Source organism: Mus pahari, chromosome 15, assembly GCF_900095145.1.
Source record: "Mus pahari chromosome 15, PAHARI_EIJ_v1.1, whole genome shotgun sequence".
In the NCBI taxonomy this organism is placed as follows: domain Eukaryota; kingdom Metazoa; phylum Chordata; class Mammalia; order Rodentia; family Muridae; genus Mus; species Mus pahari.
Genome location: NC_034604.1, coordinates 57,646,291 through 57,673,247, shown reverse-complemented (window position 1 = coordinate 57,673,247; position 26,957 = coordinate 57,646,291). Strand labels below are relative to the sequence as shown.

At 41.7% G+C, this 26,957-nt stretch overlaps 1 protein-coding gene and 2 non-coding genes across 4 annotated transcripts in view; 1 reads left to right on the top strand and 2 right to left on the bottom strand.

Annotated features, from left to right (window-relative positions):
• Wdr7 (WD repeat domain 7) overlaps positions 1–26,957 on the bottom strand; it is a 277,721-nt gene that overhangs the window by 55,324 nt on the left and 195,440 nt on the right. For both annotated transcript variants that reach the window (XM_021215119.2, XM_021215120.2), the window contains 4 exons: positions 22,251–22,437; positions 7,266–7,383; positions 5,646–5,795; positions 5,083–5,165 (listed from right to left, as the gene is read on the bottom strand). In XM_021215119.2, coding sequence (XP_021070778.1) covers positions 5,083–5,165; positions 5,646–5,795; positions 7,266–7,383; positions 22,251–22,437 — 538 coding nt within the window. The remainder of the gene's footprint in view (positions 1–5,082; positions 5,166–5,645; positions 5,796–7,265; positions 7,384–22,250; positions 22,438–26,957) is intronic.
• LOC115065570 lies at positions 17,437–17,545 on the top strand. The gene has a single exon (XR_003845337.1). It is a non-coding gene; the product is annotated as a U6 spliceosomal RNA (small nuclear RNA).
• LOC115065567 lies at positions 23,398–23,504 on the bottom strand. The gene has a single exon (XR_003845335.1). It is a non-coding gene; the product is annotated as a U6 spliceosomal RNA (small nuclear RNA).

Here is a 26,957-nt window from a genome sequence, read left to right as displayed (position 1 = left end):
CACCAACTTAAGAGTAATCTCTGGTAGTTATTTATAGATTCTTCCTTTAGTGTTTTGCACCTTTTACACAACAGCATCATACATACTGTTGTGCAGGGCAGTGTCTAACTCTGTGCTGTAAGGGCTAGCCTCCTCTATCAGGGTGCACACTCCCAGGTGATCTACCTCATTGCATTCAGAGTGTGCCTTCCACTATTCAATCCTTTCTCTGAAAGACTAGAGCTATGTCATGCCATGGATCTTTATAAACCTGGGTGAATCTTTTTGTTGGACAGATTAAGATAGGATTAAATATTATGCACACTTAAAGTTTAGACAGGCAATGCCAAGTTACTAAAACATTCACCAAATGTCACCTTCACTTGGTGCCATTAAATTTCTTATGTTAACTTGCCAACAGGAAGGAAAGTAAATGGCCCTGCACTTTTGTTCTAACTTGTATGCAATTTTTGATCTGGATCCATATGCTTATACTCTGCAGGATAAGCATGTGCAAGCTTTATTAATAATGTAAGGAAACCCTCCTTAAAGTGTCACCAACAGATACTGCCTCCCATTATTCCTCTGCAGTGACCAGGACTGTGACACTCATGCATTCTCAGTGATCATTCCCAACAGGTACTGAATCTGCAGAAAACAGTGACAGGATTTTTGAAGTGGAGCAAGGATGGGTCACTCTCACCACAAGAAGGGACAAGTGACAAGTCTGCCCATGCCTCTAAGCTGAATGGAGCTCTTCTGAGACCCATGCACTGTAGAGTCTTCAACCCCAAAGATTCATGCAGGCCACCAGCCACAGAGATGACACAGCTGCGATGAAGGACAACACTTTGCCTGGGTCCTCACAGACCATTTTCATACCTGATCCTAAGAATTCTAGCCATCCAAGTTGTACACACATTTGTCAAATTTATAAACATGGTAAATGGCCATAGTGAAGGAGCCGTTCATTGGGGCTTAAGTGTAGGTTTTTGGATATACACATGAGTATCCATATTCTAGAAGTGCTTAATTCTAGCAGAGGGTATCAGCTCAAAAGGCCAAATAGAAGATATAAGCTGTGATGGTGACGCTGGAGAATCCTGCTTGGGAGTCACTATTTCCCAGTCAGGGTCTTACACACTTAAGTAGTTAATAAATACTTCTTGCTGAATGGCTAATGATGCTCCTTCTGGAGAGAGGAGCCTACTGTACCATAGCAACTGTGGCTAGGGAGGTAAAGAAAGGACTGCATATGCTGTGAGGCTTTGCACAAGAAACCAATTGACAAGAAACCGTCTAAGCATGGCTCAGGGCTGAGACATGTAATGGTAGAGAAATGGGAACCCCATTGTGTGGTTCTATACTTACTAAGAGTGTAACCATGGCAAGTTATTTATCCATTCACTAGTGTTTTCATCTGCAAAATGGGAATACTTATACTACAGTTGTAGGAAATAGAAATGAGTTAATATGCGGAAAGTACTTAGCAGAGAGACACTTGGAGAACTCTTTCCATGGCAAATACATGTTAACCTTGTTACATCATCATTGTTGTCATCGTTGTCATCATCATCATCAATGTAGTCATGATGACTAACAAGGTTAGTAGGTATGGCAATAAGTGGTGACTAATGTTATTCTAATAAATAGGAGAAGTGAATGCTCAGGTAGTTAAAATTTATATACTTTTAAAGACCTATTTTTTACAAGTATAATCTCCTCCCAACTAGACAGGGTTTCTCTGTGCAGCCCTGGCTGTCCTGGAACTTACTCGGTAGACCAGGCTGTCTCTGAACTCAGAGATTCACCTGCCTTTGCCTCCCAAAGGCCGGGATAAATAGAAATGTCACCACGCCCAGCTACAAGTATAATCTCATATAAACTACAAATTATTTTAGTTTTTCTGAAAAATCTGCTAATTCAAATAAAATAAATTACGGTTTTTATTTTGTTGTTTTGATTTTTTGAGAGCGAGAGAGAGAGAGAGAGAGAGAGAGAGAGAGAGAGAGACTGTCTCATGTAGCCCAGTCTGACTCAGAACCCATTTAGCAGCCAAGGATGGACTGGAGTCCTCATTCTAAAGACTCTACCTGTCAGTGCTTGGATTACAGGTGGGGGCCACTATACACAGCTTAAACTTGCATTCTTTATATTATTTTAAACAGCCCTCAAATTAACTGTTTTCCTTGTTGTACAGTAGACTATAGATATAGGTCTAGAGTTATATATGCACCAACTTACTTGATAATATCCCAAGCCCTATTTTGGTTTAACATGGAGACTTTTCATACTGCAGGCCAACCTCCTGGGGAGATTTTAGGTATGAGGAGTAGGAAGAAATTAACGAGAGGTTTTCCTACTGGTGAGGGTATGAGTACGAAATACTAATGCAAAATAGTTACTCATTTAAGAGTTTTCCTGGAGGCAACAGTAGAAACTCTTCTACGTCCATCCCTGCTATCACTGACCAGGCTAGGAACAAGCCACGATTTGGAGGAGTCACTTGGAAATGCGCTCATGGAGTGCTCTGCAGCAGACAGTGTGCAATTGCTTACTGGAGTTTAAGTGCCCATTTAAGGTGAAATGAGCTGATTCAGCTTTTTACTTGAAAAGGAAAATCAATCAGTCTGTCTACATAATAACATAGTTTAAGAAAAGCTAAATCATTTCTGAAAACATAAACTTTTAACTCTTCTGTCTAGTTTCTGATTTTGCTAAAGTATGTAAGTACTGAATTTACAATAAAATTTGTGTCTTATCTATGATTATACATTTAATACTTTGCTTAAAGTTTTAACTCTCCATTGCTTATAAATAAAGGTGAAAGTGTTCCATGGGGACCCAAAGCCCCGGCTTGGCTCTGTACATCTATGTGAAGCCACCCACGACACAGCAAGGCCAAACGGTCCACTTCTGTGGCTCTAAACACAGCAGCCTGGTTCAGCCCACTTTCCATGATGACACAGCCCTCATTTCACAAAGCCCACCTGCTCAGCTCTCTGTGACATGTTCCTGAGACTCACCTCTGCTCTTACTGCCGTCACTGTAGTTCTCTCAGAGGACAAAGCCCTCTCTCTTCTGGCAGCCATTTTTGTGAAGGCATTTTTAATAGAAAACTATTATCCTCTATATTGTACTTATGAATTTCTGATTCCACAAGCTGACTTGAGCATTATATTGAGCAGTCTCTGGTAGGTAGTCTACCAAGCATTCTCCATAGCCCAGTGAACTGACATAATCGCCTCCCCATTAGCCATTGTGATCCTGGAGCACAGAGATCCCTAATCTACCATTCCTTCCCCCAGAGAATAGCGAGCACTTGATACACAGCTGATGTTCAATAAATACTACTAAATCAATAAACAAAGTACAATTGCTTTTTGCCAAGTCAGAAGGGGAAAGAAAATATATACGTAGTGTTCAGTAAAGACACATCTGCTAGGCATCCAGCACAACTCTCCCTTTCCGGGGGAACTCAGTCAACAAGTCATGGCTGTGTGCGGAGCACAGGGACCTGAGGCTGCCTGTGGAGGCGGCTCTGGGTAAAGCTGGAGAACAGACCTTCAGTGAACAGGCTATGCACATGCTCCAGGACGCTAACTGACACAGCCGTGGCTCGTGCCTTACCAACACCACTAGCACTCAGTAAAAGAAGCCCCACCACAACCTCCTCCTTGTCCTCTCTACTTGGTGTTTCTATAGAAAGCAATCATCTAGGAAATGGCAACTGTACGGAGTCGTGAGCAGTTAATGGCACAGAAAATCCGGTGTTAAAAAAGGACTGTGTTCTAATTTGCCCGGTGTGTATCAAGAAGAAAATGCACTTGTCCACATGTGCTACACCATCTGTCCATGTGTGTTACATGGCAAGACTTTACCTGTGCTCACATGTTAATATCTAGGCAGCAATGTCAAACTGTTAAATGATGGAATAGTGTGCAAGGTCTACTGCATAGGAAACTATATGGGAGATAAACAACACCAGCCAGTCAACAAAGCAGTTGCAGAAATGTTAGGAAATGGCAGGATGAAGGGCACATTGCCACACCGCTCTTCTTAGTGACCTTGTGGCTGACTATAGCTAGTACCACACTGTACCTGCCCACATAAGCAGATCTTATTGTTGACTATAGTTACTACCACACTGTACCTACACACGTAAGCGGATCTTATTGCTGACTATAGCTAGTACCACACTGTACCTACACACATAAGCGGATCTTATTGCTGACTATAGTTAGTACCACACTGTACCTACACACGTAGGCGGATCTTATTGCTGACTATAGCTAGTACCACACTGTACCTACACACGTAAGTGGATCTTATTGCCGACTATAGTTAGTACCACACTGTACCTACACACGTAAGCGGATCTTATTGCTGACTATAGTTAGTACCACACTGTACCTACACACATAAGCAAAGGAAAGGTGGCTGTCACGGAGCCTGTCTTACAAACACAAGAATCACATCTAACTTCTTTTCCTGTTAACCTCACAGGGAAAATCCTTATATTAATAGGACATTACAGAAACACATTGTTCTTAAAATATAATTTACTAGTGAATGAAAAGGAGACCTACTGATTTCTGTTGCTGCGAAGTATATTTTTTCCCCAAGTCACAAGTCTTCTAAGTGTTTTGTAAGACAAGTAACTAGAGTAGACTATGGGAACACACATATACAATTCACTTTTGAGCCATGACCAAAACATCCATGTTAACTGATTCAATAACTAGTTCTATTATCTGTGTTCTTGTCATAAAACTGTCAGGGGTGGTGGTGAGATAGATGGCTTAGTAGGTAAGAGCACAGACTGCTCTTCCAGAGGTCCTAAGTTCAAATTCCAGCCACAATGTGGTAGCTCACAGCAATCCGTAATTAGATCTGACACCCTCTTCTGGTGTGTCTAAGATAGCTACAATGTACTTACATATAATAATAAGTAAATCTTTAAAAAAAATAAACTGTCAGGATTATTCTCGAAAGTAAGCATGTAATAATTAATACCTGGTTATCTCATTTAGCTTTACTAAAAGTTTAAATGATTTGTTACTGAAAATCAATTATTTTGCATGCTGCTGAAGGCTTCTTTACCTGCAGATAGCTGGAAAACACTCCTGAAGACCCTTCTTTTTCACTAAAGACCCCTCCAGGCAGTACATGATGATGTCCATCACCTTCGACAAAAGATACAGAGTGAAAGTTAACTTCAAATGCTTCATTTTCTAAAATGTAAGTGATTCCACTAGACCTCATTTTGTCTGTGTAAATCCACATAGTGTGATTACGTATTTACTTTAAATAGAATAAAAACTATTTTAAGCCTACGGATACTACAGGATATCCGTGGTCTTGTCTGCAACAACAGTAGAGTCATGTCTGATGGCTCATGCGCGTGCAGGACAAGCAGCTATGGCTACGTGAATGCTGACAACAAAGCCTTGAAAGTATTCTCATATGTATCACCTCCATGTGAATGGTCGATGGCTACAGCAATCAACTTTAGTGTTCAGGAAACAGAACTGAGGCATGGGAGTTAATTGATCTTAGTCATGTGACACATTCCCTGTCCCTCCCTCCCTCCACTCCTCCCTTCCTATGATTAACCTCAAGTATTTATTGCATGGACAGGAACACTGAAAGCAAGACATTCTCACCTCCACAAGAAGATCCACTACATCCGTAGGCATCTTTTCAATGAGAATTTCGATGACTCTCAGGATTTCTCCTTTAGCCCTCGCCAGGGTGGTGGTGTGTATACTCTGCTGTGACTGGGTGTTTGCTGCAAGGGCCGTGTGTCTGTGTACCTACAAAAGAGTTGTCACGCTGTGGAGGCCGCTGCTGCTCATGCAGGTTTACTTTTCCCTTATGATAGTGAAATGAAACATACGACCAATCAGAACTGCCAAAACCCATCACTCAGGGGAGGTCAGGAAGAAGCATCACGGATAATAAAAACTCTACAGCTTCCTTATGCATCATCACCATCATCATCACCATCATCATCATTTTGAGAAATAATCTCATGTAGCTGGCCTTCAACTGTACACACCTAAAGATGATTTGAACTGTTTCTCCTGCCTCCGTCTTATTTGCCACACATTAGCATTATAGACAAGCTAGTTCCTGAGTGTTACATGAGACCTTAACACAGTATTACTATGATATTTTAGATGTGAGTATTATTGTGTAATATTCTTGTATAAATAACAATGTCCTAAAATATAGTTAACATAAAGAGCTTTCAGACTAATGGAAAGCTTCCTTGAGGCAATCAATATGACCACCTGTACACACTCCATACATAGGGAAACTGATTAAAAATGTCTATGTTAAATAAAACTACTCATTCAAACACTACACACATACATTTGTACAACATTAAGTGTGCATGTGTGATTGAAGCACAGTGGAAGTTTACTCCCCACACCTGCAGTCCACAACTTTATGTTAGATATGAACTCATAACTCCACTGCTTCCTGTTGATCATCTCGCCTCCATCCTTGCTGTTTTCCCAGCACGCCTGGAAGGCTGGCTCTTGGGCAGCCATGGTCCCGGTGGGCTCCAGGTTATCTGAGCAGACTATCCGGGCAGACTCACGGTATTCACTGTTTTAAACGTTCACCGTAGCCACGGGGTTCAGACAGAGCCCATCCCCTGTGAACACAGAGCCGTGCAGTACTAATGCCAAAGAGAACAAGCCTCTCCAGGCATTACTAATGCATTCCTGCCTTCCTCTCACTGAGATTCGTAGGGAGAGCACAGAATTGGCTCATTGTTCTTTACTAGTTTGTCAGCTGGCTGTGGGCAATTAATTAGAACAGCAGAAGTGCGGAATCAACGGGCTCTCCAGTCTTTAGCTGTGACACACAATAGGAAAAACAATCACCAGGTTTATGGCTTATGTGGTTTTTGTATACAGTTTGAGAGCCACTGCAAAATAAGTTTAGTTTTGATTACAAGTATTTGCTTACACTTGAGAAATGTGAATACCTTTCATACCTTCTAATTCTCATAGACCTATTGTACTTCATATTGCAAGGTATTGTCAAATATTACTAAGTGTGTTCATGCTGAGAACAGAAAGGAGCATGAAAGTGAAGTTCCACAGTTGCGGAACTCAGTGTGTGTGCATACATGATACATTCACTTCAGCAGCAAACCATTAACTTGCTTTGCTTGAACTATAAGGATTCTTTGCGGTCTGACCCCAGAATTATGGCATGGAGGAACCCCTCTGCAAGGGGCGATGGAGCAGGTGAGGAAGGCTGCCCACCTCCTTAGCTATGGTGGTGATGAAGGCGGGTGGTCTGGCTGTGGCGATGAGAGACAGGGCGTGCCTTGCAGAGCGGGCAGAGTCAGCTGCAGGGCTCAGAGGCAGCCCCATTGTGATGCTAAACAGGGAGCAGGCAAAAAGGAAAAAGAAAAGAAGCATTAGAAATATAGACTGAAAAGATTAGACACAGCTTATAATGTCAGTTCAAGGTCAATGGGGGCACTCAAACAGTTAGAAGATAATAGACCTGTGACAATGAGCAGTGATTAAGAGTCAGGGTGTTCTAGCATCAGATACAAAATCGAATTATTAACCATGAAGATTGAAAACAGTATGTGCATCTGTCCAAAAGGCTCAAAACGCCTTGTTAACAAATTATCAAGAACTACTACTGAATACATATCACAAAGCTCAAAAAGGCAGGGGTAAATATTGTGCTGGACGGTTTAAAGTTTTGTCCTAGGTTAAGTTAAAGATAATTTATTCATAAGGCCATGTTAAAAAACTATAACCGAGGCTCCTTCGTGAAAGGAAGCAGAACTCATTCCTGTCCGTGAAGTTATAAGAAGAACCGAGGATGACAAATTACTGTAACATGGCTACCGTTTTCAGTCTGAAAGATTCCTCAGCACTGCTGGGCTATTCCACACCAGTACTTTCAGAAAACCCACTAAGTACATGCACCGCTGCTGACTCTCACTTCCTAACAAAAACGAGCTGGTGTGAACTTTCTTAACAGACAGAGGAGACGGTAAACAGTCTTCATAAAGCAATGTACACAATGAGGTGAACTTTTCTAGACTGTGAGAACGCAAGGTCTTGATACAACAGTGTAGACAATGCATCCTATATCTGATATACAAAAGCAGCAGCCTTATCACTAAGCTCATTTTGTGTATGTGTCTACACACACACACACACACACACACACACACACACGCACATACACATACATATATGTATGCATATATACATACATACACACATATACACATACATACACGTATATATGTATATGTATATACACACACACAAAGTAAGACTTTTGACTAAAAGGTAGCCAAGGAGCAACATATTAATTATGCAAAGAAAGTATTTTATTACATTCATTATAATTTTTCTAGCTAAATAATTTTAACTTAAATGAAAATGTGAATATCCATTAGAATATATTTTAAACAAATCTATGATCTGTATGTATAAACTGGATTATATAACATTCTCAAAACGTTTATGTCTTTTTATAATTAACCTAAGAATGGTTACCTTAATTTTTAGTTGAAAATCAAGATGAGTTACATGGTTATTGTTAACCTCAAACCTCAAAGAAGGTAAACTGGTGGCAGACATTTTGCTTTAATGCTTGGTGAGTGCTGTGCTACTTAAGAGCAGTGGCTCTCAACTGGGTTACAATCCCTGTAGGGATTGAATCCTTTCACAGTGGTCACACATCAGATATCCTGCATATCTGATATTTATATGTGTAATAAAATTTTTATGTATAGCAAAATTATAGGTATGAAGTAGCAATAAATAACTTTATGGTTGGGGTCACCACACATGAGGAACTGTATTTAAGGGTCGCAGCATTCGGAAGATTGAGAACCACGGCTTAAAAGTTTGATAATATATAGCTTTCTCCAGGCTTTTTCCAAACTGATGGTAGGGACTTAGATCAGAGGAGTACACAGAGGCTTTTTTTTTGATATTTAATAATAAAACAAATTAAAAAGTGAGCTTTGACAATGACCCTATATCCTGAACCAAATATACACAGAACGTGTGGGCTGCATGACCTAGAGCCCCTGGGTTGGCCTAACACAAGCTAGAAAGAATGGTAAGCGGGTGGGCAGCTAGCCAGGCTCCCTCCTGGGTCAACCTTCACCATTTCAAATACAGCAAGGTAATGTTCACCATCTGAACAGTGTGGAGCATTGGAGTGGACTGCCTAATAATTACTGGTAAATTTATATTATACATCTATATTTTAGGTCAATTTCTTTAAAAGCCCCAAAACTAGTCAAACATTTTAGATACCTTGTACCTTATTTTTATCAAAGTATATGACAAGGGGACGATGATATTGAAAGCAGGGGGATGTATGTTAACTAATTCTAAATAAACCTAAATCAAGTTCTGTAAAACCAGTCTGTAGGGAAAAGGCACATCAGCTTCCTGGGGAAATCCATCCCACGCTGGCAAAGCTCAGTCCAGAAGGAAAAGAACTCGGCCGGTCTGGGGTCTGGCTGAGTAAAGGCTGGGCTTGCTTTTCCTCTATGTCATGTCTTCTTGCATTTGCCCCCAACATTCCCACTGGCAATAAAGAAATTTTACAAATGGAAAACCAGTTCAAAGAGTGTTAAATGAGGAGTCAAGGTACGGGTGCACCATGGTCCCTTCATATTTGTTATCCAGGTTTCCTTAAAAAACTTAAATGGAAAATATCAGCAATAATGAAGATTTTAAACTGCATGAAACTCAGAATCGTGTGATGGAATCTTATGCTGTGGATTGCCTGGAAAGTGGATCATGTCTCTGTCCTGAGTACACACCAAGTATACGCTGCCCTTGCAGGCACCTTTGCTAGTTCACTGTGGAGCTACTAGCAGCGCTTGTGCGCAGGTAGCCCTCTGTTAATACATGACACTGCATCTCAGTGCTTATGAAGTCCATCTTACCTGTCTCTTCACGCAGGTACCACACCCACTCAAAGGAAGACAACCAGGGAACACACAGGACAATTAGATTTTTAGTGGGGAACCTATAATCACATAGCTTTTATTATGCTATGAGTTATGATTATTCAGTTTTATTATTTCTAATGTCTTATAGTATATAATTTAAAAGTTCAGCTGTATCACAGTTCTATATGTAAAGGAAAAGATTGCATATAAAAAGCTTGGGATTCAGTGTAGGGGACTGCCAGGACCAGGAAGCGGGAAGTGGGTGGGTTGGTGGGCAGGAGGAGGGGTAAGGGGATAGGGGATTTTTGGAGGGGAAAGCAAGAAAGGGGATAACATTTGAAATGTAAATAAAGGAAATATCTAATTAAAAAAAAAAGTTTGGGATTACCATGGTTGTGTGAATCAACTCAGCATATCGGAATGTGTCTCTGTAGTTAAGGGAGATTCCTGTCTTTCAGAATCACGGACCTTTGTATAAAGTAAAGAGTAGTGAGACATGGTGATGCTGGTGAACTAGATTAGTGAATTGGTAACGTGACCAAATGGCCTCAGCTGAGTGGCTGGATTGCTTAGAGAAGGTTATAGGGATACACTGAGATACTTGGGTTTCAGTTGTTTTAGTCAATGTCAAGAGTAGTTTACATGACAAGAAAATCAAGAATAAGGAAGACTAACACATGGATACTTCATTCCTCCCTAAAATAGGGAATAAAATACCCATGAAAGAAGTGTCAGAGACAAAGTTTGGAGCTAAGACAAAAGGATAGACCATCCAGAGACTGCCCCACCTGGGGGTCCATCCCACAATCAGCCACCAAATGCAGACACTATTGCATATGCCAGCAAGATCATGCTGAAAGGACACTGATATAGCTATCTCTGTGAGGTATGCCAATGCCTGGCAAATACAGAAGTTGATGCCCATAGTCATCTATAGGAAAGAACACAGAGACCCCAATGGAGGAGCTAGAGAAATTACCCAAGGAACTGAAGGGGTCTGCAACCCTATGGGTGAAACAACAATATGAACTAATCAGTACCCCCCAGAGCTCGTGTCTCTAGCTGCATATATAGCAGAAGATGGCCTAGTCAGCCATCGTTGGGAAGAGAGGCCCCTTGGTCTTGCAAACTTTATATGCCCCATACAGGGGAACGCCAGGGCCAAGAAGTGGGAGTGGGTGGGCAGGGGAGCAGGGTGGGGAGGGAGGGTATAGGGGACATTCTGGATAGCATTTGAAATGTAAATGAAGAAAATATCTAATAAAATAAGTTTTGAAAAAAAGAGTGGTTTACATGAAGAGCAGGGCACCCCTATCAGTTGGGGCGACCATAATACTTGAAAGGAGATTAATCATAACAAGAAACAGAACTAGGATCCATAAAGTTCTTCAAAAGATCAAATTCAGCTAAATAAGAAGTCTTGGGGCTGGAGAGACCACTCAGCAGTAAAAAAAGGCTTGTTCCACAATCATGAGGACCAGAATTTGGATGCCAAAACCCAGAATCAGAGTAAATACCTGTAACCCAAGCTTCAAGGAGGATTGCTGGGGCTGGCTGGCTTCCAGCAATGCAGAAAACTCTCACTTTTACCCTGTCTAAGCTCTTTGCATGAGGGAGAAACTATTAGTGGGAAAGGAAAAAGTGGAAGAAAGAAAAGGAAGGAAAAGGGGAGAAAGAGCCATATGTGGACAGTAGCTGCTCCTGGTAATGACCGACACTGTACAGTTATAAAATGAAAGAAAGCCAAGAGAACGTAAAGCGGTCACTAACTTCAAATCAAAAGCCTAGCCACATATTAGCCTTCTCTCACATCAGCAAACAACCGTGCACATTTGGGAGAATTACCAAACTTATTACAGTAATAAAACCATTAAGTCTGGTGAAGGGCAGTCCGAAGAGGTGCCATAGGCTATGGAAAAGAAAGTGAATCAAACATATTTTCCACTGCCCTTTGGGTTGGGTGGACAGTGGTCGTCCGAGGAAGAGCTGTTGTGCACATCTGTGTGAGTCCCTCGAGCAGTATCTTAAAGTTTGAGGCAGGACTACAGAGTACCATCAGGCTTACTGCTTGGGAACCAGGGCTCTGCCATTGTCCTGGGATCCGCCCCCTTGTTAAAAAAGCTGTAAGTTCTCAGGGCATAACGAAGGAGATAGGTCCTCTAGTCTAAACACTGCACTACCACCAGAGAAATCTTTCCAAGCCATCGACTCTATTTCATGAATTCCTAACTTAAGCGCCTCCAGTGGCCCCACCTCACTTCTAGGGAGGAAAAAGGCTCTGACTCCTGGCTGTGAGTGTGAAGACTCCTAAACTCTCAGACCCTCCATAGCCTCAATTACTAAAGCTCAACTCTTGTCTTTTCATCATCACCATCCCCAATCTCAACCTGTACTAAAGAGCTACAGACATAAAACAAGTACAATGACAGACTGAAAAGAATTGAACACTTAGACATAAGTCCACAAACCCCATGGACAACTACCTATTTTTTTTTTTAAATTAAAGACAGATCCATCTATCTGTCTGTCTATCTATCTATCTATCTATCTATCTATCTATCTATCTATCTATTATATATAAGTACACTGTAGTTATCTGCAGACACACCACAAGAGGGCATCAGATCCCATTACAGATGGTTATGAGCCACCATGTGGTTGCTAGGATTTGAACTCATGACCTCTGGAAGAGCAGTAAGTATTCTTAACTGCTGAGCCATCTCTCCAGCCAGACAACTACCTATTGAAGAAGCCAGAAATACACACTAGGAAAAAGAGAGCATCTTCAGCCAACAGTGCTGGTCAAACTACATGGCTGCATGCAGAAGAATGCAGATGATGCATATTTATCACGCTGTACACCTCAACTACATGTGGATGAAAGACCTCAACAAAAAAACCAAACGGAGGGTACAAGCAAGGAGGCTTGAGTCTTACTCGGCGGGGAGAATGTTGTCAAGGGCAGTGGAGTGAGGGGCAGAGTGAGTGACGGAGCAGGATGATGAGTGGGGGATTTCAGGCTTGGACTGGGATGGTCAGATGCCCATGAGAATGAATGGGAATCTGCAACTGACAGGGGATGAGGAGGGGAGGCAGAGGGCATCTCCTGGAAGAGACAGTGACAGGGACAGGGGAGGCACCCAAGAATAGGTGGGGGCATTCTCAGCTGTGTGACTCACCACATTAGGGATATGGAAACTGGAGAGGCTGCCTCCTGTGGCCAGGCAGGAAGCCCAGTGGAGCAGCATACCCACAAATCTGTTTGCATGGTTTTAACAGAGAGTGAAACAAAAGACAATCGAAATAAATACGTTAGTGAAAGAAAAAACGAAAATCCAGACATAGTGAGCCTGATAGAAGAGAAAGTAGGAAATAGCCTTGAACTCGTCAGCACAGGAAAAGACGTTCTGAGTAGAATACTGTTGACACAGGCAATAAGATCAACAATTAATAAATGAAATCTCATGAAACTGAAAAGCTTCTGTACGGCAAAGGACACTGTCATTCACACAAAGTGGCAGCCTTCAGAACAGGAAAAAGACTTTTACCAAATAAACATCTGATAAAGAGCTAATATCCAAAACATAGAAAGTACCCAAAAATTAGATATCAAAAAATAAATACCCAATTTAAAATGGGGTACAAATCTAAACAGAGAATTCTCAAAAGAGGAACTCAAATGGCTGAGAAAAACTTCAAGAAATGTTCAGCATCCATCCTCAGCTATGAGGGAAATGGAAAGCAAATCTACTCTGAGATTTCATCTTACACCTGTCAGAAAGGCTCAGAGCAGGAACACAAGTGACTGCTCATGGTGACAGGGATTTAGAGTAAGGGAATACTCTTTCACTGCTGGTGGGAATGCAAATGTGTACACCAACTATGAATATCAGTGTGGCCCTTCCTCAGGAAGACTCAATCTACCTGAAGATTCATCTATACCTCTCTTGGGCATATACCCAAGTAATGGAGGAGACAGAGTCTCAACTGGACATATTTTGTCCTTTCACATAGACCCTTGCTCACCCATGTTCACTGCTGCTCTATTCATAATAACCAGAAACTGGAAACACCTAGATGTCTCTCAATGGAAGAATGGATAAAGAAAATGTGGTATGTTTATATGGGGAGTATTACACAACTCTTTAAAAAAATGAAATTCCCAGGTAAGAGTATAGGATGAGAAAAAAATAGTCCTTGGTGAAGTAATCCAGACCTTGAATGACAAATACGGGATGTGTTTTCTTATATGCAGATAGTAACTGTTAAATCAATGATGCCAAGCTACAATCAAAGAACCACAGAAATCAGGTATAGGGTAGGGAGAGTGGGGCAGGGCACATAGCTATGTCTCCTTTGGAAAGGGTAATAGAATAGGTAACTATGGATAGATGAGGGGGGTTCTAAAATGTGAGAATCAAGTAGACAGGGAAAGCAAAAGAGGGTGACAAGGGAGGAAACATGGAGATGCTAAAATTTAGAACTGTTTGAGGGTTATAATGAAAACCTAATACAATAGAAGCTTCTACACACACACACACACACACACACACACACACACACACACACGCTCGCACACACACAATCTAAATAAAATTGCCTAGTAATGGGGGAGAGAGAGCCCCAACTGGACATCTCGTCACCAAACAATGCTTCCAGTCCCAGGATTGCATTACATCTAATTGAGTTGTTGGCCAAAGGGGTCCTATGGGAAATCCCCAAATAATGCAGGCAGTAGCCAAGACAATAAGTTTGCCTCCAAAAACTGACGGTAAGGCCCCGCTGAGGAGCACCCATACAATTCCTTGAACATACAGAGGTTGAGCTGTGCCTACAGAGAGCCCCATGTACATAATCCCTTTGTATTGATTCCCCTTCTAGAGCCCCCTTCCTTCCCTGTTTCTCACTACAGTCCTTTTCTACTTTTATGGTCTCTGTGGTTACTTTAGATGGTATGCCAAATCTAAAGATTCAGAGCTGGGATTACCTTCCAGAGTATATAAAGAACACAAAAAACAGAGAATCAAGAAGACAAATACCAGTTTAAAAATGAGCTATGGATCTGAACAGAGAATTCTTAAAAGAATAAATGAAAATGGCTAAAAAAAATCTTTATAAATGCTCAATATCTTTAATAACCAGTTCTAAATGAAAATTGAAACTACGTTGAGATTTCATCGTACACTAGTCAGAAGTCCAAAATGAAAAACCCACCTGACAACAATGCTGAAGATGTGGTAAAGGCACCACACTCGGATGGTGCAGGTGTGATGCGGTGCAGCCTCAGGAAATCAGTCCAGAGAAATCTCAAAGCTAAAAACAGATCTACAAATGACCCAGCCAGAGCATCCTTAGACTTATGTGCACCTGACTCATCATCGTATCCCACAGGTATCTGCTTAGTCATGTTTAGGCTTCTCTTATTTGTATGCTACAAATCTTAATGTGAGATTCTACCTTGATAAAAGGGAGAGGACTATGTGTCTGTTTCTGGAATCTCTGTGTAAACCTAGCCTTACTCTGTTCTCTTGACCCTGCCCATGGGCTGTTGTGTAAACCCTTTGTTTTACAGACTTATAGGATAGGCCTTTGGTTTTAGTCTTTATTCTAAGGAAATTGGATACCACAGACTATCTTACTCAGCATTTCCCTCCACCTTTCCAATCATAAACACCAGGGTCCAACCACATTGTAGATAAATAACATGAATAGAAAAATAGTCCCCCTTAGGCTGAGCTCACTCTTCTCATGATTGTTTATTAATCCAATCCCAAGACTGTTCCATTTTAGGAAACTCATTTTAAAATTTACAGAAAAAAAAACATTTTGGTAAAAATGTTACCATCTAAAATTTCTCTGTCAAATTAGGGAATAATGTATGGATATATTCTAGGAGAAAACATTACTATTTCTGCAAATAGCCTTCATATCTTAGTCATCAGTAATAAGGCCTTGAAAACAGTTGCCATCAGAACAAAGAAAGCTACAATGTTTTAAGCACATGCTTAGTTACATAACACCCAGGACTTCCACCCTACACTTTCCTAGGAACACTACTGTGTTAATGTTCGTTTACAACTTAATAAAGAATATGCAACTCCTTCGTGTTAAGTTGAAACCACTGAGCTAAATCCCCAACCCCGAAACTTCACTTTTGAAAATAATTTTCTTCCCCTCCTCCTCATTATGTGTGTGCATGTGTGTGTGTGTGTGTATGTGTGTGCATGTGTGACATGCATGCTATGGCATGTCATAGAGGTCACAGGACAGGTTTGGAGTTGCTTCATCCCTTCTGCTCTTACTCAGGTTCTGGGTATGCACCTGGCTTGCATCACTGGTCAGCAAGTATATACTGAGCCATCCCATTGGTGCCTAGAGCTTCATTTTATAACTTAAGGCAGAATTTATTTCCAAAGCTCAAAGATAGAAATTTTTCCTACCCTTCCAAACATGTTAGCTGCATATATTTACAGAAAATAAAAAACTATGCTAACCCTGTCTGTGTAAAGGGCTTCCTCGGATTATAAACCCTTATAAATGAAATTTTCTGAACAGAGGAACTGTCCAATATAGAATTCTAAAGCATGTTTGCATTTTTAGAGTGTTTCTCTCTATCCCTCTAACTTAACAGATATGGTTAAGTTTGAGTCAAACTACTCAATTCTTCTCTCTAACTCTATATAGTTCAAATGGAACCTTTGCAATGTATGGTGCTTCTCTGTATACCAAAGGTTCGTGGCTTCCAGTCACTCTGTTTCCCCATTTGTGTTTGGTAAGCTGTGACAATACCCCAAAAGCAATAGGCTCTCTGTAATCCGCTCATGTCCTCAGCTGTCCAGCACATGATGAGCGTGGCCCCTCTGCAGCTGCTGTGCTCCACTCTTCTTTCACAATAAAGGCCCTACACTGTGACCTAGGCAGATAGAATCCTAATCACAGGTCGCACAAAGCCAGGCAGGAGTCTAGTCTTCCAACAGCATAGGAGTTTTCTGCTTGTCTATGAAGTAGAATTTATACACCATCTCTAACACTCCATCAGTGTATACAGACCCACACACACATCTTTTTTTTTTTTTTAAAGGAGTTCTCAAAACAAAGCAAAACAAAACAAAACAAAGGAAAGCAAAAAAACTGTGTCTCTAGTTTTTATTACAATTAACTAGGTGGCTCATCAATTACTCCAGAAAAGTATAGCCTCTATATGTTATTATACAGTTCACACTGAATAAAGACACTACCTGTAGCTCACTTACCAAACAAACAACACAAGCCTGAAGTACAGGGGCTGTGCAATGGGAGCTGAGAGTCCCAAGGGGTGGGCCCAGTCCTTGGGTGAAGTCACCTACCTCTCTTTACGATTAATATATAGAAGTCAGGTAGCATTTTGAGTATACTGGGCCAGACGCAGCTGATGGAGACTACCATATATAAAGTATGGTTTTATTAAAGCTGACTGGTTCCATCACTGTCTACCAATACACTGATGAGTGCTTGCTTTGGCAGCATATATATTAAAATTGGAACCACACAGAGAAGATTAGAATAGCTCCTGGTTAAGGTTGGCAAAAAAAAAATTGTGAAGTGTTCTATGTTTAAAAAAATAATTGAGTGATATTTAAACAAAAATTTAAATTTCTATAAGGTACAAAATCCTTAATGAAAATTTCATTAAATATAAAATCTAAAAGTACACTTGAAATTCTGCCCTTACCATTTTTGTAATCTTTATTTAAGATGTCTTTAATTTTGCAGGCATTAAGATTTTTAATCATCTTTAGCTTTAGCTTTTGAAGCTAGATCTGAAATTAAATCTAGTAATTTTTTTACCATCTAGAAAACAAGAAATGGTGTCTCTCACAGATTCATACACTATATCTTGGTGTGTACACTTGCAAAATGGGGGGGAATCATGTTTAGTGCCTAGGGCTTCTGTATTCCTAAACGGAAGTGCAGCAGTCCAGCCCGAGGAGCACTGCATGCTGGTAGTGTAAGCAAACAGAGGCCCAACAGGAAGTAGAAATTAGATAGGCAGTTTAGGATAAAGACTTCCAAGACACGTAACTGGTTTTTTTGTCTGTTTGTTTGTTTGTTTTTTCCTAGACTAAAACCCAAAAAATGTCCTCGAGCCACTTGACTGCCTCATCATAGCCAGGGACAGAAGCTTGGAGGCTCTGATCTCTAATTTAGTTCCTACATGACTTAGGGGTGCAGGTGTTAGAGTAAGCAGTAAGTGTCCACTAAGGAAAATCTCATTCTTGTAAGGCAACAGACTGTCTGGCCTGGGACCTAATGCTCCAGTTTTGCCAGGTCAAATACTTAGCTAAGAGATCACCCCTGGGGGAGAGTTTACATTAAGCCATGGTTCACATTAAGAGATAGGTGCACTAAGTCCTTTAAGGGAACACCGTAATGTAATTTTCCTTCCCAGAACCCCCACCCTAGAACAGCAGCTCACTGCAGCCATGCGGCTTGGTAGATCTGCCCACTCGCCTGAGTTACTCAAACCCTGAACTTCCCTTCTCTTCCCTCTATTGCAGGCATTCCTTAACACATCAGGACTCTCAGGCATTTTAGGCTTGCTTACTATTTCCCTAAAGCTCTCTCCAACTATGTGGCTGCTTGTCTGTCTGTCATGATACCCACTGCACCCCCCCCCCCCAGTTCTCCAGGAAGCAGCAGAGATTTACAGCTTGCCTGCCATGGGGGTTCTCTTTTACACTCCAATAAAACTGTCCTTGAGCTTCCACTTGCGTCCACTCTTAAATTATTTATTAATTATACTAAGAGCTCTAAGAGGTGGATCCCAGTGCACACAGTATCAATACCAAAGGCTGTTCTTTAAACCTACAGATCCATCTTACCTTAGTGTACACATACATGGTAGGTGGTACAGCAAGGAGCTTCCTGTAACAACCTGTTTCTAAAGGAAAAGCTTAAACCCATCTTGTATCTAGCCTTCACTCTGCTTCCCCAGGACAGCTGGCAGGAAGCAGCTGTGGGTTTGATGGGTGAATCCCAGTTTGCATCCTGCTGAGAGGTCAGTGAGGAGGACTCACTCAGCTATGCTTAAAGCCATGGCCTGTGGCTGCTCTGTTGGGCACCATTGCTCTTCTCCACACAATATTCTGATGTGAAAATGCAGGCACACCTTCTGCTTCTCCTGCAAACTCATCTCAACAGGCCTGTCCTCCCCTTACAACTCCCACGTCCTCAGAGTCCTGGACATCAGGAGACAGGACCTTCATTTGATTCTGCTGGAAACTAGAAATAACTGATATGTGAAAGGGCCAGTGCTAGATAATAGGCACCCCTCAGCAAAATATCCAAAAACACCAGAAATAAGGGCTGCTGCCAGGCCAGGCAAAGCGTGAGTCAGAATTCTAGAGTAAGGTGTCGAGAATTCTTGGAAAACACTCTATTGACCTCGCGGCATAGAAAAACTCAGAAGTCAATTCTGACAGGGAGTGTCAGTATGAGAGAGAGAGAGAGAGAGAGAGAGAGAGAGAGAGAGAGAGAGAGAGAGAGAGAATCCCTAAGCCTGCCCTCATAATCTTATAAAAATAAAGAAGAAAATATTTGCTATTTGCTCTTTCCAGAAATATCAACTAAAATTGTAAGCACTTTTCCAGTGTAAAAGCAATTTCACGTGGCAAGCTTGGCACCATGGACAGAGCAGGGTAGCAGGGGCCCTGGAGCCCAGCTACTGTGTCCACAGTAAACCCACCACAGCCAGACATGAGGGTTGGGGAGGGTGAGAGCTGCCCTTTAGCTGCTGTGTGCCCCGCTGCTCTGCTTCTGCCTCCCCATCTCCATACTCCAGCCTGCACCAAGTGGGCCACGCATGTAACAGGCCATTTTCAATCTAAATCTTGTTAGAGATTAATAAGCAAACATTTTCTTGCTTATTATGCAATTTGTCATGATGAAAAGTCCACTGGCCTCCTCAAGGCTACACGCTGATACATTCATTTCTTCAAAGCTGGGTAGAGAAAGTCATACTAATCTTCGTGACAGAAAGGATGTAATAGCAAGATTTAAATTACCTACTGCGAACTATGGGATTTATGTCTCTCGACATACTGTCTGTAGATAAAGCATATATATATATATATATATATATATATATATATATATATACACACACACACACACACACATACATTTACATTTTCTTTGCTGATATAAGTTTGAAATAAACTTATTTAAAAAAAACAAAATTGTAAATGCTAAAACTAAAATGAAAATCTCCAGGTAACAAAAGAATATAAAAACTTGTGAAATTGTGTTTGATGAGATTTGAAAACAAACCATATTTTTAGATAATGAAAATATTGCATGCTTCTCAAGCCAAACCAAGAGACCTTCAGCAGCAGCAGCCTATGCTGCGGTCTCCCTTGGGCACACAACAGCAAGTCAGCAGGAAGCTAAGGTTATGGATGATGTTTTATCATACTAACCAAGATTTGAAATTAAAACACTTAGGATGTCCTCCCCGCTCCTCTAAGTTCTTTGTGAACATAAACTCATTTAGCATCAACCTTCTGAAACAATACTTTATTTTCCAATCATGTAGCGAGGGAGACTTAGGGGTGAGATTAGAACACATGGAGGTGTGCCCAGAGGGCAGAGAGGAAAGCTGCTGACGAGGCTTGCACTGAACACCCCTTCATTCCAGTTAACCTAGGGCGCTGGGCAATGGACAGCCAATCTGCAGACAGCCGCAGCACTGTTCTCTAGCAGAAGGACAGCAGGACCTTCCATGCTGCAGCTGGAGGGACCAGGGCCTAAGGGAAAGCAGCCATGAAGCCAAGAGCAGCTCACTTTAGTTGTCTACAAAGCCAGCCATGACAATTCTAGGACTTTCTATCACTTTATATCCACTAGGATGAGATGCTTTAAAAAGTGGACAGAGAAGTGAAGATCTTGTATACACAGCGCTGGAGGGAGTGAGAACTGAGTCACCAGGAAGAACTGTGTAGCAGTTCCTGGAACTCTCAAACACAGGACTATCCCATGGCCTAGTAATCCCAACTTCTCACATAAACACACATGGACAAATAAGCAAGACATCATTACCAAAAGTGTGATGGAATTCAGTTCAAATACAAAATAACACAGTGAAGCATGCTACAACACGGATGGACTCTGTATGAGGGATTAAGTGAAAAAAGTCAACCATAAAATACCACAGGATGCAAGGCTCCATTTCGGTGAAAATTTAAGAAAGGATGCAGTGTTTCCTAAAGCATGAAGACAGTGGCATGGGGAGAAACTGCTTAATAGACAAGGGGTTAGCACTATTGGGAACTAGGTGGCTGTGATGGTTGTACACTGTCAGTTTACTTGTGGTGATAATCATCAATTGTAGGCCACTTGGATAACACACCCAAGAGAGGCAAGGTTTTCTGGAATCAAGAGACTGGGTTTAAGACAGTACCAATGTCCATCTTTAGTACCACAGCTCCTAGCCAATTCACAAAGATGTGTTCCACTTATGTCAGGTTAGCAACTCTTCCAGGTTACTTTTCCTCTTTATTTTTATAATGAGGATTATACTGTATTTAAATGGATTTCATTTACTGTCTGTGTGTGCATACGTGTGTGGGTATGTGCGCATGCACGCTCGTGCGCGCGCACGCATGTGCATACACACACACACACACACACACACAAAACCAGTGCATCAGTGTAGGTCAGAGGACAACTTGCAGGAGTTGGTTCTTTTCTTCCACCATGTGGGCCCAGGGATTGAACTCAGATCATCAGTCAGGCTTGGTGGCAGCCACCTTTGCCTGCTGATCCATCCTACCGTCCCAACTACAATCTTCATTTAACCTGTCACTGACTATATGCAAAAGAAACTCCAATAAAGTTAATTTAAACATTAACAGAAATTCTCCAAATTATCTAGCTCCATCTTCTACTACTAAAACATTTTTGATTTAGTACAAAGTATGTATATCAATTTCCTTTAAACAGTATGTTTATATAATTATTTATCAGTAATGTCTCAAGGTATAATAAACAGTTTGAAAATTATATCACAGACCATTCACTGTCTCAAGGCTACATCTCAATTTTCTATTGAGTTTTGTATTGTTTTTGCTTTTGAGACAGGGTATCACTGTCTAGCCCTGTTTGGCTTTGAACTTACAACAATCCCCCTGCCTTGGCATGCTGATTTGTGGCTACAAGAACGGCCACTGCACCCAGTCAATTTACTGCTGAGGTTTCTGGAGGATAACCAACACTTTCTTCACTTCCAACAACAACACGCTAGCCCACTGGAGCCCACACGTACTTGGCAAGTTGTTTCTCGGCGTCTGCACAGAGCTCCAGCAGCCCCATCAGGACAGCAGACACATCCATGTAGGGCTCCCATACAGTGAACCCTCGCCCAATCAGGTCAATGGCAGTTCTCCGGATGGTGCTATGAGGAGGAAGTTTGGGACTTGGTGGCTGTAGCAGAAGATATGTAAGTGCCTTGCCTAAAAAATAAAAAACAGAATATTAAGTATACTTTGCAAATATAAGTATACTTCAACATTTTCCCCAAAAGGGTTTGAATGATAAAATCATAAAAGATTTTGAAGTTATATTTTATTTAGCTACATACTGTTAAGAGAAAAGTTAGGTTACAGTGTTTTATAGTATATTCTTCACTGCTTAATTACATAATTTTTATATACAAATACTTCTATATTAAAACACGAATAGCCTAGCTCCCCTTCAATGCTACTTTCAGCTCAGTATTACAAATTTCAAAAGCTGATTCAAATCACGTAATGTAGGATTTTAACAATTTTAACTTTTCAATTGTGTCATCTATCACAGGTCATATTCAAACGCATCAGTGAGACTTGACTTTAGAGGTAAGGTCAGAACGTAAGATTTGAGATTTGAGACATTTCTTTCCACATTCTGGTGCCATTTATAACATTCTTTACACAAGTTTATTTTACAAATATAAACATAGCATAATATAATTTCTAAATCTGATCAAGTAACCCAGCTTTGCCCGTGCTGACATATATGCCTAAGGCTGAGCCTTGTACAGTCTGTTCTGTGTGCTCAGTGGTCACGAACTGCAAAGGCCTGTTGAAAGAGCGCTCTGACATTCAAAAGAAAACAATTAGAAATTATAGCAATTTAACTTATTTAATTGTTTTGTATTGTTGTTTCATTTTTCTTTTTCAGACAGATTTTCTCTATCCTGTCTATCCAGATTTTCTTGTCTGTCTGTCTGTCTTGGAACCAGGCTGGCCTTAAAGGCACAGAGATCTGCCTGTTTCTGCCTCCCAGGTGATGGAATTAAAGGCATACGATAGCACCTGAGGCTAAGGAAACTAATCTTGAAGATAGTCTTTTGTTTGTTCTCCAGAGGGGAAGTTACAAAGCAGTTCTGAAATCACAGAGCATACAACTTGCTGAGAGAGGCACACAGAAGATTAGCCATGCTTTTCTTCACGAATTTGCGTGTCATCCTTGCGCAGGCGCCATGCTAATCTTCTCTGTATTGTTCCAACTTTAGTACATGTGCTGCCGAAGCAAGCACTAGCCATGCTTTTCTAACTTAGAGACTGGGACCTCAGTTATTCACTGGGTCTCAGTGTCCTTGTCTATGCAGTAGTGACAAAGATGGTACTCTCTGGTAAAAGATCCAAGTGTGGACTGTGCTTATGCTACAGAATACATTACCCAGTCAACTACCCTGGTAAGTGCTCAAACACGGTGGGCCGGACTTCTGAAGACCATGCTCAGTCAGTCTCTGCTGTTTAAAATTTGCCTCCTTCCCTCCATCCACCTCTCTCTTCTCCTACAGCTCCCGCTCCTTACTTATTTACTTATTTATTTATTTATTTATTTATTTATTTATTTATTTATTGTGTGTGTGTGTGTGTGTGTGTGTGTGTGTGTGGTCAGAGACAACATCTGCGGGATGGTTCTCTCTGTTTACTATGTGAGTTCTGGGAATCAAACCCAAGTGACCAGGCTGGGTAGCAAGTACCTTTACATGCTGAGCCATCTCACCAGCCCAATCCTTCCATTTTCTAAAAAGAACATGCTGCATAAACTTTAATATATCTGATACACACAAAAATATTTACTTAATCTTAAATAGTCAGCTATTAAGTAGAATGGCTTGAAACGGAGGTGAAAAAGAAATGTTCTATAAGTCTGAGTCTATGGATGAGTTCTGTACACTAAGTGGTTCTGAACTTCGTAGTCACAGAACCTTTTAAGAATCTGTTGGGTAAACTTAATAAATAAAATGTGGTGCATACATGCAATGTAGTTTTATTCACTTATAAGGAAAAATGAAACTGTGATATGTGTAGGAAGATAGAAAGCATGTTAAGTGAAGTAACTCAAATTAAGGAAAACAAACGCCATATTTTCTCTCGTATGCACCCTTTCTATTTGATTTTTATACATGCTTCCAGGGGTGTGGGTGTAGGTCATGAAACTAGAAAAGGAACCATGAAAGCAGAAGGGTGTCTTTGTCTTTGGGGGCTGGGGTGGGCTAACAGAGGACATGGGACGTGAAGGCAGAGGGGACAGAGGCTCCTGTTGTGGATCTAGGCAGCTGAGGGGATCCCAGGGCTGAGGAGAAAAAGTGACTCATGCAAGCTGACTTCTGGCACTGCACTGTGCTGTGGTATGGCACCTCCACCTCCACCCCATACCTCCACACAATAAACAAACTGCAAACAGGCGGGGTGTGCCCGGGATGGGGAGGAGACCTGCAGAGGGAGGAAGCAGGACAAGGAAAGGATGAAGCAGGACAAGCAACAAAACCATGAAAACGTCTGGAAGTGCCACAATGAAACCAAGACTTTTGCTAAAGAAAAAAACCTTTAAAAAACAAGACAAAATAAAACTGCTATCTGATGGATCCATTGTCTTTCCTGCTGAACACTGCATCCACAGACACAGCCACCAACCCTGTGTCACAATGACAAAGCAGCCATGACTGTGGTTAATTACTTATGCACTGTCTTAGTCAGGGTTTCTATTCCTGCACAAAACATCACAATCAAGAAGCAATCTGGGGAGGAAAGGGTTTATTCAGCTTATACTTCCACATTGCTGTTCATCACCAAAGGAAGTCAGGACTGGAACTCAAGCAGGTCAGGAAGCAGGAGCTGATGCAGAGGCCACGGAGGGATGTTCTTTACTGGCTTGCTTCCCCTGGCTTGCTCAGCTTGCTCTCTTATAGAACCCAAGACTACCAGTCTTGTGGGATGGCACCACCCACAAGGGGCCCTTTCCCCCTTGATCACTAATTGAGAAAATGCCTTACAGCTAGATCTCATGGAGGCATTTCTTCAACTGAAACTCCTTTCTCTGTGATAACTCCAGCTTGTGTCAAGCTGACACACAAAACAAACTAAAAAACATACTCAGAAGTCTCTGAAAAAAAAGTACTCCAAAAAAAAAAATACTTCATATGAGACATAAACTTACCCATACCCAGTCAATGAACTGGTGAACCTTTATGTTTTACTTTTGGAACAAAGAATTAATTTACATTTCTTTAAAAAAAAGTAACCAACTATCCTCTGCATTCTGGCCACTTTCGTGTTTTTGATCACAGGACTCATCTACATATGAACATTCCTGTGCATTTCCCTTTCCTGTGTTAGCCGGGCCAGGGGCCTGCCGCCAGGAAGTGTGGTTCTTGTGACTCTGTATCTTCAGACTTCCCCAGCACTGAGCGCACTATGTAGCTATGATGGAACTGAGCTCCGCCTCTACTGCATGTGCACTTCCCGGGCAGGTCCCCCTCAAAGTGTTGGTCAAAATGGCAAGGAACCTACCACCTTTCCAGGAAGCTAGAGGGGACCCAGCCTGCTGCTCTCTACAGAGTAGGGACAGCACCAGCAAGAATGGCTTCCAGTCTCAGTTCCGGGGCGCCCTAAGGCAAAGGGGGACAAGTTTCCTAGACACCATGTGTTAGGCCATCTCAGTTGCCATCTCCCCTCACTGCAGGCTGTCACTAAGTGACAGATGGTGCTGGTGGAGCCTAGCTGCTCTCTAAGGGCCTCTATCTGGGGATGCTAAGGACAGCTTCCTCACAACCCAGAGGACAAAAAACTATTAAGAGTTCTTGGTATTTGCCATCACTCTTATGGGGCAGTGGGCGGGGCAGCCTAGAAGAGGTGACCATGTGACCTTGAATAAAATGGCAGGAAGGGGTCCATCACAGTGCCTGCTCTTCCCACACGTGGTGTGAGCAGCACACACAGGGTCTCTGGCACACCCCGGCCTTTGCACCACTTCAGTCAGTGCCTTTAGGAGTTCAGGATTCCAACCATTCTGCCAGTGCAAATTGCACAGATCTGGGAAGCCATGTGGATGGCATCAAAGGTGAAGTGGAGAAATGCTCATCTTCACACATTAAATTCTAAGTCTATTAATAAGAAACTCAAAAGTTTACTGAATTAACCCTTTTGATGCTGAAGACTACTGTTAACCAGAAATAACGGCGGCGGCAATGCATTTGTAAGGAACTGCAGGAATTCTAGGTAGGAATGAGCTGATCAGAGGTGCAGGTAAGCAGAGAAAACATTCACACTAACAAAACACCACCAGATCTGGGAATTACATAGAGATGGGTGTGGCTCTGGTTCCAGAGGACAGTGGTACGGGGTTCCTTCTGTCGGTCTTACCTTTGTACAGCAGAATGGAATGAGATTCTTCTTTCTTACTCTTTCCCCCTCTCCTGCACTCATCTATGGTGCTAGGGACTGAAGACAGGCTTCACTTATGCTAAGCACACATTCTGCCACTGAACCATACACTAGCCACATCCACGTAAGACAGTAATTAGAGCCAAGGATTTAATAAACGTACTACCCTCTGAACTTATTCTATTTGCTTTTTAGATTTAAGTGTGTGTGTAGCTGTGGCCTCCTGGACGTCAGAAGAGGGCATTGGCTCCCTGGAGCTGGACTTAAAGGAAGGTGTAAGTCTCCCATGTAGAACTGGGATTCGAGTCCTCCTG